The sequence below is a fragment of the Nilaparvata lugens genome, chromosome 1 (assembly GCF_014356525.2).
Source record: "Nilaparvata lugens isolate BPH chromosome 1, ASM1435652v1, whole genome shotgun sequence".
In the NCBI taxonomy this organism is placed as follows: domain Eukaryota; kingdom Metazoa; phylum Arthropoda; class Insecta; order Hemiptera; family Delphacidae; genus Nilaparvata; species Nilaparvata lugens.
In genome coordinates, this window is record NC_052504.1 from 48,922,678 (window position 1) to 48,938,228 (window position 15,551).

Below are 15,551 nucleotides of genomic sequence, written 5' to 3' on the forward strand. Positions count from 1 at the left end.
ATTGCTATCTAGTCTTGAGACTAATGAGCAAATTTTATCAAACCTAATTTACTAATTGTATATAATATGGACTACAGTGAAACTCTCTTTAGAATTTCTTACTGCTACCTACTAATAATTATTATGTACATCTATTAACTGTACTACTTAAGCTAGATTTCACTCAATCACTGCTCTGCTTTTTCACTAGACACCACTTTCACTGCACACCAATTCAAATGGTTTCCTTCTTTTCAGTCTCCGCACCAACCCTCCGTTGTCTAGCAGCTGGATTGCTTCGACGTTCGTGTGTTGGTGGAGCCGTTCTTCATGACTTTCTGCATACCTTTGAATCTCACAGGATACCATGTTGACTCCCAGGTCCCTATGGATGTCGCTGTTCCGCACATACCAGGGAGCATCAACGATGTTTCGGAGCACCTTGTTCTGGAATCTTTGTATGATGGTGACGTTGCTCTGTTTGGTGCAGCCCCATAGTTGTATTCCATAGGTCCAAACAGGTTTGAAGATCTGCTTGTAGAGGAGCAATTTGTTTGGTATTGAAAGTGATGAGTTTCTTCCAATAAGCCAGTAGAATTTCTTGTATTTTATGTTCAGTTCTTCTTTTTTCTTTTTGACATGCTCTTTCCAGCGAAGCTTAGCATCAAGAGTCATACCTAGGTATTTAGCTTGATTTTCATGTGGTATATTAATTCCATTGATGTTGATTGGAAGGTACACAGCTCTCTTGTTGGTGAAGTTAACATGAATCGACTTTTCCTCATTGAGCTTCATTCTCCACTTTTTGGTCCAGTCTTGTATCTTGTTGACAGATCTCTGAAGCTTCGCTGTTGCAATACCAACATCACTGTCTACTGCTAGTAGGGCGGTGTCATCTGCGAACGTGGCTGTGGTATTCTCCTCCAAATTAGGGATATCACTAGTGAAGAGAAGATAAAGGACTGGTCCTAAAACACTTCCTTGCGGAACTCCTGCTTTTATCTCTCTTAGATCAGAATATGAATCTTCATATTTGACTCTAAAGTACCTTCCTGTCAAATATGATTGCAATATTTCTGTAAATTGCTTAGGAAGCATTTTCTTCAGTTTATAAAGAAGTCCCTCATGCCATACTTTGTCAAAAGCTTGCCCTATGTCGAGAAAAACTGCTGAACAAACCTTTTTTTCTTCCAAGCTCTTCTCTATTATATTAACTATCCTATGTACTTGATCAATTGTGGAGTGTTTTTTTCTGAAACCAAATTGATGATTAGGAATTAATTGCTTTCTCTCAATTATTGGCTTGAGTCTACTCAATAATATCCTCTCAAACAACTTTGATAACACAGGTAACAATGAAATTGGTCTGTATGAAGCTACTTCATGTGGTTCTTTTCCTGGCTTGAGTAACATTATAACTTCAGCTACTTTCCAGACTCCTGGTACAAATCTGAGTCTGAATGAAGCATTCAGGATGTTTGTTAGCTTGATGAGTGCTTTCCTTGGTAGATGCTTCAGGACTAAGCCAGTTATCAGGTCAAATCCTGGAGTTTTCTTAGCATTCATAAGTTTTATTTCCTTTCTCACTTCTTCTACTGAGACATTCATTAGTTCTTGATTTTCCTGCATGATGTTACCTTCAATTTCTAGATCTTCTTGAGCTGCAACGTTTGGCTGGAAGACATTCACAAGATGATCAGCAAATGCCTGTGCCTTTTCTTCATTATTCTTGGCCCATTGTCTATTCAGTTTCCTAATAGGGGGAACTTGTTGGATGGGTGTTTTTATTTTCTTAGAAGCCTTCCATAGTGAGTAATCAGTGTTGCCTTGTCCTGTCAAATTACTCAAGTAACTGTTGATTGATTCATTTTTAATAAACTGTATCTCTCTTTTCAGTTCCTGTGTGAGAGTATTCAGTAATCTTTTATCTTGAGGAGAACGTGAATGCTGCCACCTCCTTCTAGCTCTTCTTTTCTCTGCAATCATTTCTCTTATTTCCAATGGATAATTATTTCCTACTGTTCTTCGTTTCCTAGTCTGCGGAGTATTACACCAGGCTGCCTGTTGTATATCAGTAACAAATTTTTCCAGCTCCTCATCTATTTGATCTGCAGTTGTTAATGGTGAATTCAGGTTAATTCTTTCCTCCAACACTTGCTGAAAGCCATCCCAATCTGTATACTTATTAACTAGTGTGGGATAATTATTTTGTTTTTGTAAAATAGTGTCACTCAACTTCAGAATAATTGGAGAGTGGTCTGAATTGAGATCAAAACTTTCCTCTACTTGCAAATAGTTTACTGAAATGTTTTTGATTATGAAAAAGTCTATGAGATCAGGTATCTTACTTGTATCTGTAGGCCAATAAGTTGGTTTTCCAGTTGAAAGAGATTCACATCTTGACTCTCTTACAGCTTCGTAAAGTACCTTGCCCTTATGAGTTGTTAATCGTGATCCCCAATGAATGTGTTTTGAATTGAAGTCACCGCCAAGGATAAATCTCGTTCCCAACATATCAAACATTGATAGATGATCTTCTTTTCTGAATGAATATCGAGGAGGACAGTAGACAGCTGCAACTACAAATCGATAATTAACTGCTTCCACACATACTCCTATCAATTGAATTCGTTCAGTTTCTAATTTAACGTGTTCATTATGCTGAATGCTCTCTTTGATTATGATTGAACTCCCCCCTCTCGCAACATTGTTGGGATGTAAGGCGTGGTAGGTCCTGTAACCTTTAAATTTTATGTAGGACTGTTTTGTAAAGTGAGACTCAGAAATGAGACAAATATCTACATTATCTATGTTTAGAACTGCTTCCAATTCCAGTTGTCGTTGTAAGAGTCCATTTGCGTTCCATTCCATTATGTTTAGTGAACGAATCATTTTGGTTTTTGTTGTCTATTATTGTCTAATTTCTCGATGCGAGATTGAAGGGATGAAATTATTTTCTCTTGTTTATCAAGTTTAGATAAGATGAGCTGTAGGATTTGTGAGGTGTCTTTTACTTCTTCATTTTTCTTCATCTGCGATTTATTTTCTTTGGATACGATTTCGGCGAAAGTCATTCTCTTTTCTGTGGGCCTACTTTGATGTTGAGTGGGCCTACTTTGAGAATTAGCCACATTCCGAGCCTGAGAATCGACAACATTTTTTGATGTTATATTCTTACTGGCTACCCTACTCGAGTTACGTATTTTTTGTAACTCAATTGCTACAGAGCAACCACGGTAGCTTGCAGGATGAGCTTCACCACAATGAATGCATTTCGGTAGTGCTTCACTAGGTTTCGTACACTCCTTTGATGCATGTTTTCCAGCGCACTTCACACATCTGGCCTCCTTGTTGCAATAAGCCTGAGTGTGGTTGAAAGCCTGGCAACGCTTACATTGAGGTATTAGATTAACTTTCTTCAATGCTTCAACTTCTACTCTGCAACCCAGAATATGTTTAAGTTCAAAAACCTTCTTAACATTCTCTTCTGCGCTGAACGAAACCATGAACATGTCTAATGGTTCTTTAGTTTTCCACTTCAACTTATTCACTACATCTACCACTAGCAATCCCTTAGCCTTTAAGTCCTCCATTATGGATTCTATACTACAGGAGTGATGAAGTTTTTTTATCATCACTCTTATGGGTCTCACCTGTTTGTTTTCATACGAGTGCCAGTTGAAACCATCGTTGATTAATTCTTTTGTAATATTTCTGTACGTTTCTGAATCTACTGAATTTACTTTGAAAGTCTCTCTACTCAAGAGCTTTATTCTAAATTTTTCATCTGAAGTCACTTTTTTCAAACTTTTATGAAGAGACTCCAGGCTCTTTATACCATCCACTATGATTGGTGGCGGTGGCGTTTCTTTCTTCTTGTTCTTTACTTCCTCACCTTTATTCTTCTGCAATGAGGTGATTTTGTTCAACTGACGATGGTTACCAGTAGGCTCATTCTTTGGTTCAGGAGACAAAGTACTATTTAGTTTCCTCTTCTTTGTAGTACGTTTGTTACGGGCCCTGATCCACTCAGTCTCTTTTGCCAACTCCTCCTCATTAGTTGAGTAGTTTTCAGCAACTGCTGGACTGCATGGTTGTTGAATGTTCTGTTCTATTTTTTGAAATCGCAATTCTAAGTCTTCAATTCTCCGCTGAAGTTCTACGTTGCTCTTCTCTAGCTGCTTTCTCTTCTCATCCGACTCCTTCCAGGCGATGAAGAGTGCATGCTCGGCGGCTGAATGGAGCTTATTTGATTTAATATAACGATCCGGTGAACACTGGATCTCTGATGGTTTGGTGGTGTCCATGTTCTCGATGTTGCTTTCCTCGTCTTCTTGCTCTTCAAACTCCGGGGCAAGAAAACTGGGTAGTTTCAACAATTTTCCACTTAAATACCGTGAACAATCAACTGCTGACTCACTACTTCTACTGCACTACACTACGAGTACGTCTGCACTGTATGAGAGCTAACGCGATATTTAGAAATGATAGTTTTTTTATTTGACAATCGTTTGTGAAAGTAAATAGTATCAGCGCACGGAATGCTGGGTAGTCGCAAAGCATTATTCTGTACAATAATGACTACCGGTATTTGTTTAGGACTATACTCATTGACAAATACCTAGAATCAATTTAGGGAATTCATTAAACTGATCATCATGGTTACAAGCTATTTTTAGATCGTTGAACTTTGTGGTTACTAATAAAATTATGTCAGTTGTCTACTGGAAAGCGTAGTGCCAACACATAGCTCTTCTATACCGTAGTGTTTTTGTTTCAACGCAATGCAGTATTATTATTATTATTGACGATTGCTAGTATTTTTCATTGATGACTGTTAATATTAATCATGCCAGTTAATGAAGTAAGCCTAATCAATCAATCAATCAATCAATCAATCAATCAATCTCTTTATTCAAAACATACATCAAAATGTACATGAATGCGTCTTTCTTTATTATTTTCAAAATAAATAGAAGTAAAAAACAAAATACATCAACAATAGGTAGTCTAAATACATAATGAGTTGGCACTATAAAATTCTTCATAACTGTATAATTCTAATTCCACGATATACTTTTTCAGTTTGTTTTTAAACCTTGTAATATCTTTTTCATGATGAAGGTTTTTCATTTCTTAGTAGGAAGGTAAGTGATGAATTTGATGCCCATATAGGTCGGGCTTTGTTTGTACTTCTCTTTACTATGTTCTTTGATAATAAAGTTGTTCCTATTTCTTGTATTATAGTCATGCACACTGTTTTGCCTGGGGAATTTGTCTTCATTATTTTTTACGTGTAATATTGTTTTATAAATATAAAGTCTATACACAGTCATTAATTCTAACTTTTTAAAAAATGTCCTGCACGACTCTTGTCTATTTAAATTAAATATTTTTCTTACTGCTTCTTTTTGGAGTTTTAATATCCTATTCAAGTTAAATGCACTAGTCCCACCATAAATCTCAATGCCATATGAAATATGAGAGTGGACAGTGGCATAATACACGGATCTCAAAGTTAATAAATTACAAATGGGTGCCAGCCTTCTTAGTGCAAATATTCCTGTACTTACTTTTTTACATACTCTTGATACATGCTCTTCCCAATTGAGTTTGTTATCTAGATCTACGCCTAAAAATTTTATGTTATTTAGGTTATTTAGCTTCAGTGTACTTTTTCTTTTGGGATTTCTACAGGTGAAATGTACAAATTTCGTTTTATCATTATTTAATAAAAGGTTCATTTTACTTAAAACGTTTTTTAAAAGCAATATTGTGTCATTACATTTTTCTTCGATTATATCCAAATCTTTGTCGAATATGCTTAAACTAATGTCATCAGCGTACATACAAAATTTAGTACTTTCAATTACATCTTTCGCATATTTTGGTAATCCCCCCCAAATAGCAAAGGAACAAAAATGGCCCCAAAACAGATCCCTGCGGAACAGAGTAGTTCATGCACCTTAAACTAGATTTAATATCACTTACTTTATTTTTATCATAATACTTTATATTTACATATTGACTTCGACCCACCAAATATGATTCCATCCAGTTGAGCTCTTTTCCACAAATTCCATAAGTTTCTAGTTTTTTTAATAATATTCTGTGATCTACAGAGTCAAATGCTTTTGTTAAATCTAGGAAGGTGCCAACAACGCTGTACCCTTTGTCCAATTTCTCTAAAATATTTTCAATAAACTCTATCAAGGCAGTCGTTGTAGACCTGTTTTTTCTGTAACCATGTTGTTCCGTGTCTAGTAATTTGTTTGTTTCAAAATAATTAATAAGCTGTATTAGCATACTTTTTTCAAATATTTTTGCTATTGAAGGTTGAATTGCTAAAGGTCTATAATTTAAAGGATCGTAAGGATCTCCTTTTTTGAACACTGGTATCACTTTTGATACTTTTAGTTCATCTGGATACTTACCAAGTATGAGAAACGCGTTAATTACATGTAGCAGAGGCTTAATTAGGAATGATTTAGCTTCTTTTATAATTCTCATGGGAATTTCATCATACCCTGCTGACCACTTTGGTTTAATTGAATCGATGATATTGGACAATTTCTCTTCATCAATTGTTTTGGAGATAAACTTGAAATCTGTGATATATAGCTCTTTATCATTTATTGGTGTGCCAGATTTGCTTAGATATACATTCTAATATACATTCTTATTATCAAGTGAGTTCAGCGTTTATTCTGTGTAATGTGCGTGATTGAAATTGTTTGATGGTAGGTTTCGAGCTTCATTTTCAGTATTTGTTTTATATAATAGTTGTTTATAATGCCAGGAGAGAGGTGTGTATTAGTTAAACTTATTAATAAGTTTATTTCATTAACCTTCTAGTCGTAACCCTAAATTTCTCTGGTGTTTCTCGTGAACCTGGGTCCTGAAGACCCACTTTTTCCATTAATTATTTAAAAGCAGAATGTTATTTTTGATTTCAATGTGTTACATCATTTCAATGGATACTTAATTTTTATGGCAAAAGACATTGTTAGTATTGTATCAAAGTAGTAGTTAGTATTGTATCTTAGGGCAGAACACTTGCGTAAAACAAGAATAGATTAAATATTCTTTAACTAACTATAAACTTAAATACCATTGCTAGTTTCTCATAAAATGTTACAACTACCTCACAGTATGGTAGTGAAATGCAATCTATTTCTTGATGAAATAACAAAATTGAAAATAAAAATCTATAGGCATAATGTTTAAATGATGAATTCTTAGGGCAGATTTGGATTGGTTATTTTTGTGATAATGTTAGGAAACCGTTGATGGATTTGCATTGTTGTTGTTGATAAAATTACGTTAATATCATCAGAGAAATATCCTGAAATTCCCGAAGAAGTTGTTAGATCTATCCACAAACAAAGGACCTTCATGAGGAAGAAATTTCTTTTTTTTTTTTAGAGAATCTAAATAAGAGGAAGAACTACAAGGACGCGAGAAAAAGTAAGAGAAAGTACAAAAAAACTCATTTGAAATAGTATGTATTGAATCGAATCATGTACTCAAACGATTTGTTTAGACTCGTCAGTAACATTTATAGGATTTTTATTGAAAATTTGTTTTGATATAGTTTCAAAGAGGATAAAATGCTGAACATTTTGATGCTATTCACTTCTATGTAGTGTTGATTTGCTATAAGGGCTCAAAGTTAGGCAATTTTACGTTAAAATACATGTTAAGCCTGGCTGAGAGGTCGCAGCATGACGTCACACCATAGCCGGCTGCGTTCTCCACGCGTCTTATGGGATCAAGGCAACCTTCTATACACTATTCTTGATTTCAACCTACAATTTTCTTTTTTTACATTTTTACACTGAAGATGATACCATAGGTGTCGAAACATTCAATAAATTCTTGATATTATAAGACAATATTATACTGTAATAATTTCATTATGAACTACGTTTAACATCATATTATGCTGTTTAAACAAAAAAACATCATATTATGCCGTTTAACATAATATTAAGTGAATTCTTTAAAATATCAATAGCGTACGGTAACAAAATAATTGAGACAGTCAAAGATTGAATATTAGCATATAAATGCATATTAGTTAAAACAAATATAAATGCATATTAGCTAAAACCCAGCTAGCCTATTGGTAGATTTAGCATATTGGAGGATATTCTGTGTGTCGAGACGATGGATGTAGAGCACTCACAATGTAGTTCTGACAATAAATGAGTCTAGTTTCACTAATAATTTTATGACAATTTTGCCTGGGTTAGTTAGGTTAGGAATCTGAACTGATCAACACAAACCCCATACTCTGCACTCTCATAGAGTTTTCTCGGACATGATTATTTAATTTAATTCATTTAAATTAATTAATTTAATGTGTCCACGTAGGCCTAAAAAACATTCTATTGGTGGCACTCTAAAATAAAAGCCACGGAATCCAGCATTGTGAGTTGTGACACGACATTTATCAACATGCACAGACGAGAAAGATTTGATTGAGTTACCAAATACTCACCGACATGGTGCATTCTTACAAAGTTTAGTCAATCTATACAATGTGTCTAGATCTTCAGGAATAAATTCCAAATTTACGGGTACATCTTTTGCTGCATTTTTTGAATTTTCTTTTTTGAATTTTCCCATGATGAATAATTTATCATCACTTGAAACCGTAAAATATCTGACCGGGAAACTAGGAATTTTCAAGTACCGTAAATTAATTCACACCACAAGCATACTGTTTCAAATAAGCAAAAGCCTACTATAATAACATTGTATAGCACCAAATGATTATTTCCATGAACTGATTAACAAGAAATATAGCGTAACCGTTGGTTTTTACTTATAAATATGACGTTTTTATAATACACAATACACGACCCACATCAAAAGCTCATGAAAACATCATCAAATTTTGCTTGGTGCTTGGCTTCCAAACGAAACCAGTGGGATTGAGGTTATATATGAATAAAACAGTGTTGCCAATGGCAATGAAAAAAGTTACCCAAAATTTTCCCTGGAATCAGTCCCAAAAACCCGGAATTTTAAACTGAAATCCCCGGGAATAAGATGATGATTTTTCTGAATATAAAATAGTTAATAAATAGAAAAGTAGTTGAGATTGAAGCATTTGAACACTAAAAGGAGACCGTTTCTAAGCCTACTGCTACAACACTTTTTTCAAAGTGAAAATTTCTCGTGAAGAGAGCAGCCATTTTTCGAATTTGTCGAGGAGCGTACATGAAATGTGAGTTATTCTTGTTGGATTTCTGGTTGATGCAGCTCAAAATCTCTTCGAGACTGAATATTGATACTTTTAATTGAATGATTACTGCTACAAACACAACTATCTAGCTAAGGTCTGTGGATAATGATGTTTTGTGACATCAGTGGTTTGCCTATAGTGAGGTCCACGTTATAATGGCAGTGGATAAAGATAGAAGAATAGCGATGCCGATTCTCTGCATTAATTAATTATATTTCTACACTGTCAAGAACATAATTGGAACATCGTTGTGGATCTAGAAAAGGATAGTACCACCGGCTATGTCAAATGATAGACAAGGATAGCAAAACCAAAGTTGATCAAATACTGTCATTATAACGTGGACCTTACTATAGTCTGACAATCGATCCTCAACTTCTTATCAAACTAGACAAAAAAAACTATCTTTTAGTATTTCTCATGTGTGCTTTCTGCCGCTCAGATCCAAATTAATGAGTTGTAATGGATATTATCCAGTACCCTACCCTTTGATATTTTATCATGTATAACAAACATGTTTCAACTCATGAAAACAAATTTTAAATGTCATAGCTCTCATGTCCTCATTCTAAAATGGCTCTCATGAATAGAAACATTTATGCACCAATAAAATATATAATGGTACTGATATTTTCATTTATTTCAACTTATGAATTAAAATTGAAGGCTACAAATACTCATAGTATTTACTGAATTATATAAGTTGGCAATGGATATATAAGTCTTCAATTGAGCTTATCCTTTACCTGGTTGCTGAGAATTAAAACCTTTTAAACTAAGACAAAATTGCAAATCAAACTTGAAACCCCTCCAATATGAGTCCCATATAGATTTATATGAATAATTATTGATCAGGCTTACCAGCTTAGTTAGATTCTTTCTCCTGTGATTGAATTTGATATGAAACATGATATTTGCTAAGTGATCCTACTGAATCGAATATGCAATGATATGTCATCTTTAAATTCACATAGAAACCCCACTCTTGAACTTGAATAGAGGAATGAATAGATTATTCTAGAGACCAAATGTCAGTTTTTCTAGTTCCTCAGTGAGTCTGCAATGAAGTAACAAACAAAAGAGCTAAAATGCAAATGTACAAAATTGCTTACAAACGGCTATTATAAAGCTTCAAAAAAAGGATTGCTGGAGGGTAGTTATCATTTTTGGTATTTCTAGCCACTTTTGGATTTTGAAACAGAGGAATATATGAGCAATAATGCATTGTAATACAAATGAACAGTTTCCTTATTTCTTGGAGGTTTAACTCTTTTGTTTTCGTTTACTTTGTTTATTATCTGAAATAATCGAAATTTTTCAGATACCAGCACTTACATCCATATTTAGGGCTGTGCAAAGGCTAAAAATAAACTTTCTACTGGTGATATTTTTTAAAGTTTTTCGATTTGTATACTATCAAGTTATCAAAATGAAAAAGTTTTCTCATGAAAACATTTTTTCCGATCGTTACTTTCTGAGATTTGTGCGCCTAAATTTTCGGGACAGAACATTTCAAATTCGGTAAGAGATAAATCCATGAAATTTAGAGGATAGATTCTTCATGGTATTGTTGATCTAGTGAGACAAAACTTTTATGAAAATATCAGTTTTTGAGAAAGTTATTCAATTTACCAAAAATGACCGAAAATAACTCAACTAAAAGTTATTTTTGTTCATTTTCAGTAAATCGAATAACTTTCTCAGAAATTGATATTTTCAAAAAAAAAAATGTTTTATTAGATCAACAATACCATGAAAAATCTATCCTCCAAATCTCATGGATCTATCTCTTACCGAACTTGGAATGTTCTGTCCCCAAAATTTAGGCGATCAAAAGTAATCATCAGAAAAAAATGTTTTTCTGAGAAAACTTTTTCATTTTGATAGCTTGATAGCATACCAATCGAAAAAATTTGAAAAATATCACCAGTAGAAAGTTTATTTTTAGCCTTTGCACAGCCTTAAAAGCAAAATCCCATTCTCTTCATTCACTCTTTCGCCTTGAAAACATCAATAAACATTCCCTTCAAAGTTATGCTAACATTTCTCATCCTATTATATTAAGCGAGCAATTTCTGTGTATAAGTATATGATTATGTGGTTATATGGGTATATATCTATGTTCAACGGATCTCGAAAACGGCTCTAATGATTTTCACCAAATTTGGAACATAGGAGGTTTATGATATAAAAAAAATCGATTGCACTAGGTCTCATCCTTGGGAAAACTCGCTGAACGACATTAAAAGGATAATTCATCCTTGGCTGAAACAGCTGTGGATAGTAAAAAAGAGAGTGAGCGAGTGAGGATATGAAAAATCAAAATATCGCATCCCCGAAATACATAAGATGACATATAGCCAGCTGTGAAATATAAACATTTCAGAGAAATATAATCATTTTAGAGACTTGTGTTCTGTTTACTGTTAGAGAATTCCGTTGTACAGTCATACGAAATCACAAAGAAACTGGCATTTCACATCTATCAAGCTACATAACTCAACACCTGACCACTTGGAAGTAGGCTACTCACTTGCACATGATTTGAAAAAATATTGAAAGCAGTGTTAATTGATGAATGTCTGTACAACGTACATGACTATTTTAGAATAGATTGGCATCTTCTTCTTCTTCCTTCTTATTTGGCATTAAAACCCAGCGCAGGTCACAGCCTCCCTCAATTTTCGCCTCCAAGCATCCCCGCTGCACTTTTCCATCTTCGCACCCCAATTACTGCTGCATCCTTATCCACTACGTCTATCCATCTTGTTCTGGGTCGCCCTTTCCTTCGACGGCCATATATTTTCCCTTCCATTGCCATCTTTGGGGGTTAGGCATCGTCAGCTCGTACCAGGTGTCCTGCCCACCTCAGCCTGCAAACTTGCATCACAGTGGCTATATCTGCATACTGGTACAGCCTATAAAGTTCGTCATTATGCCTCCTACGCCAGACTCCTGCTTCCTGTATGCCTCCAAACACTCTTCTCAGGATCTTTCTTTCAAAGACGCCCAGCATTCTTTCATCCGCCACTGTAGTTGCTCATGTTTCACTACCATACAGTAAGACAGGCATGATGATTGTTCTGTATAGCAGCAGCTTGGTCTTTCTACTGAGAGTACGTTTTTTCATCAGAATTGATAGTGCATAATAGCATCTATTGGCTAGCATAACCCTTTGCCTTACTTCTCTACTTGAATCGTTTCTGGAGTTTATAGAATATCCCAGGTATACAAACTCTTCTATGATTTCGAAGTTTTTCCCCTGGATCTCTATGCTTTGGCCATGCTCTCGCCCTTCTCCAGAGTTGGAGGCCACCATAACTTTGGATTTATTCTCATTTACTATCAGACCGATTCTTTTTGCAGCTTCCTCCAACTGTGTGTAGGCGTCCTTCGTAGCTGCTGGCAATCTACATGCAATGTCCACATCATCTGCATACGCTAATATCTGAGTCAGTCTATTGTACAGTGATCCTCTAGTATTAATTTGCGAGTCCCTGATTACTTTTTCTAGAGCAAGGTTGAAAAGCAAACATGAAAGGGCATCCCCCTGCCTTAGACCATTTTCCACTTCAATGGGCTCCGATAAGCTACTTCCAATCCTTACATAACATACCACCTCCTTCATTGTCATCTGCACCAGTCTCACAAGCTTCCTTGGCATATTCATCTCCACCATAGCCTCTTACAATTTACTCCTAATGATACTATCATAAGCTGCCTTAAAGTCTATAAAAAGGTGATGGGTTTTAATATCGAATTCAAGTGTCTTTTCCAGGATTTGCCGGAGCACATATATTATTTGGTCTATAGTGGAGCACCCTTCTCGAAATCCAGCTTGATACCCTCCTACCACTCTATCTGTATACACTCTCAATTTCCCATATAGGAGATTTGAAAAAATTTATAACCTATATTCACTAGTGTAATACCCCTGTAGCTCTCACAATTCGGTCTATCTCCTTTCTTGTGTATTGGAACTATTACACCTTTGGTCCACTCATCTGGCATTTCCTCACTGCTCCATATCTTGCATACTAATCTATGCATCTCTTCTTTGAGAGTGTTACCACCAAGCTTAAACAATTCTGTAGCTAGCCCATCTAGGCCTGGAGCTTTATTATTCCTCAATTTCTTTATTGAGTTCTCCACTTCCTCCAGCGTGGGTGGGTCTTCCTCCATCTCATCCCCATGCATCACTACCACTGTCACTTCTGTATTCAACTCAAAATTCTTATTAAGTATTTCTATAAAATACTCTCTTCATCTATCCAGTGCCTGCGATCTTTCTGCAATAATTGCTCTATCCTTTCCTTTGCATATAATTACTTTAGGGGCAGATCCTCTATGCTGATTACTTACAAAGCTGTAGAACTTCCTCATCTCATTTTGCTCCTGGAATTTTTCGATCTCTTCAAGTTTTTGTGCTTTGGCACTTCTTTTCTTCCTTCTGTGCAGCTTTTTTTCCTCCTTCCTCAATTCTCTGTATCTTTCTACTGCGTGCCTCATGCTGCCAGCCAGGTGCTTGTTGTAGCACCTGGTATGCTTCATTCTTCTCCCTTGTAGCCTCTCGACACTCCTCATCAAACCAACTCCTATTCTTTTCCTTCCTTTGATCCCCTAGTACTCTCTGAGATGTTTCTGCTATAGCTTTCGAGCATTTCTTCCATTTCTCCGACACTGCTTGCTCGTCATGCTCAGCCTCCTCCAACAACTTGTTTGTTAAAATCTCCCGGAATTCTTCCACTTTTTGGGGATTTTGGAGCGCCCTCAATTCATACCTTTTGTGGTGCGGTATATTTGATATATACAGGAGCAGTTGTTAAGATCCCTAGCTTGCAAATAAATTTGCAAAAAGTTAAGGCCGTCCGGCTCGCAAATATGCTGGGTTCAGACCACAGCTCTAACTCAGTAGTAGATGCATGAATACTCCCAATATAATGAATCACCATAGGTTTCAATAACTGGTGATCAATAATTCTTACCGCTGCTTTCGTGAAGTTATTGAAGAATACCAATAAGGAAGTCAAAAAGATAGTTGGTGACTGATTATCAGCAACCATATATTCAATCGAGAATAATGAAAACCAACTATGGTTTTTCTAGTTGATCCTCAAAACGCTCATCATGAATACAGGTATGCACCAATTTATCCTTTCGAAATTCCTTGAAACTTACAATGCCAGTTCTTGAAGTTCTCTGGATCCTTATATGATATACTGTGGACTTATTAATATAAATATCAGTAAGATTTTGCTGGCTGAATAGTATTACTATCATCAAAGGATGATAAGTAATAAATGCTCTGAATAAGATCAATATCAATTGATTCACTAATTATATATGCTGCAGAATAATATTGCTTGGTACCAAGACAGCTCAAACTGTATATCACGAGATGAATTAGGAAAATAATAAAAACTTCTATGATCTTGTATGCTGACATAGAACATAAAATATATTCCCATAAAATAATATATATAAAATATTTCTTGATAATCACAATTTTCTTTGGATAAATAAATTCTCTAATATTCTAATAATTATCACAGGATTCATTAGCATTCACAGTGTTGTGAGCTGTAAAAATATATATATTATTAATACTGATATAAATATAATTGTTTTCAGAGTACTTTTTCCTTAGTGTAAATTGTGAAATCCGATGATTTTTTTTTAGTCGTCATTTTTTTAAAGTCATCAAAACAGCTGTTCTACAGATGAAATATCTCGACTATGTGTTCTTTTTATGAACTGCGCTACCTACCTACCTCATGCTCGAGAAGGAGGTTACTAAGTCCATTTCTCAATGATGGGGTGGACCCCCCATTAGTTTCCCAGAAAGGAGACTCATGCCAGTTGATAGAGCTGATAAATAAATATACAGGGTATGAATTTGAAAAAAATCGGTCAAGCTATTTTTGAGAAAATCGTGAAAAACATGGTTTTTTAGTAATTATCCGCCATTTTTCTCAAGAATATTACGGAGCTCCTGAAATTTTCCCAGAAATGAGACTCATGTCAGTTGATAGGGCTTATAAATAGCTATCCATGGTATGAATTTGAAGAAAATCGTTAGAGCCGTTTCCGAGAAAACCGTGAAAAACATGGTTTTTTAGTAATTATCCGCCATTTTTCTCAAGAATATTACGGAGCTCCTGAAATTTTCCCAGAAATGAGACTCATGTCAGTTGATAAGGCTTATAAATAGCTATTCATGGTATGAATTTGAAGAAAATCGTTAGAGCCGTTTTCGAGAAAACCGTGAAAAACATGGTTTTTTAGTAATTATCTGCCATTTTTTCCGCCATTTTGAATT

At 35.2% G+C, this 15,551-nt stretch overlaps 1 protein-coding gene across 1 annotated transcript in view; it reads right to left on the minus strand.

Annotated features, from left to right (window-relative positions):
• LOC111058345 (ubiquitin carboxyl-terminal hydrolase 48) overlaps positions 1 to 8,919 on the minus strand; it is a 142,022-nt gene extending 133,103 nt beyond the window's left edge. The window contains exon 1 of the mRNA XM_039435540.1: positions 8,483 to 8,919. Coding sequence (XP_039291474.1) covers positions 8,483 to 8,610 — 128 coding nt within the window. The 5' untranslated portion in view covers positions 8,611 to 8,919. The remainder of the gene's footprint in view (positions 1 to 8,482) is intronic.
• Positions 8,920 to 15,551: the final 6,632 nt, after the last annotated feature.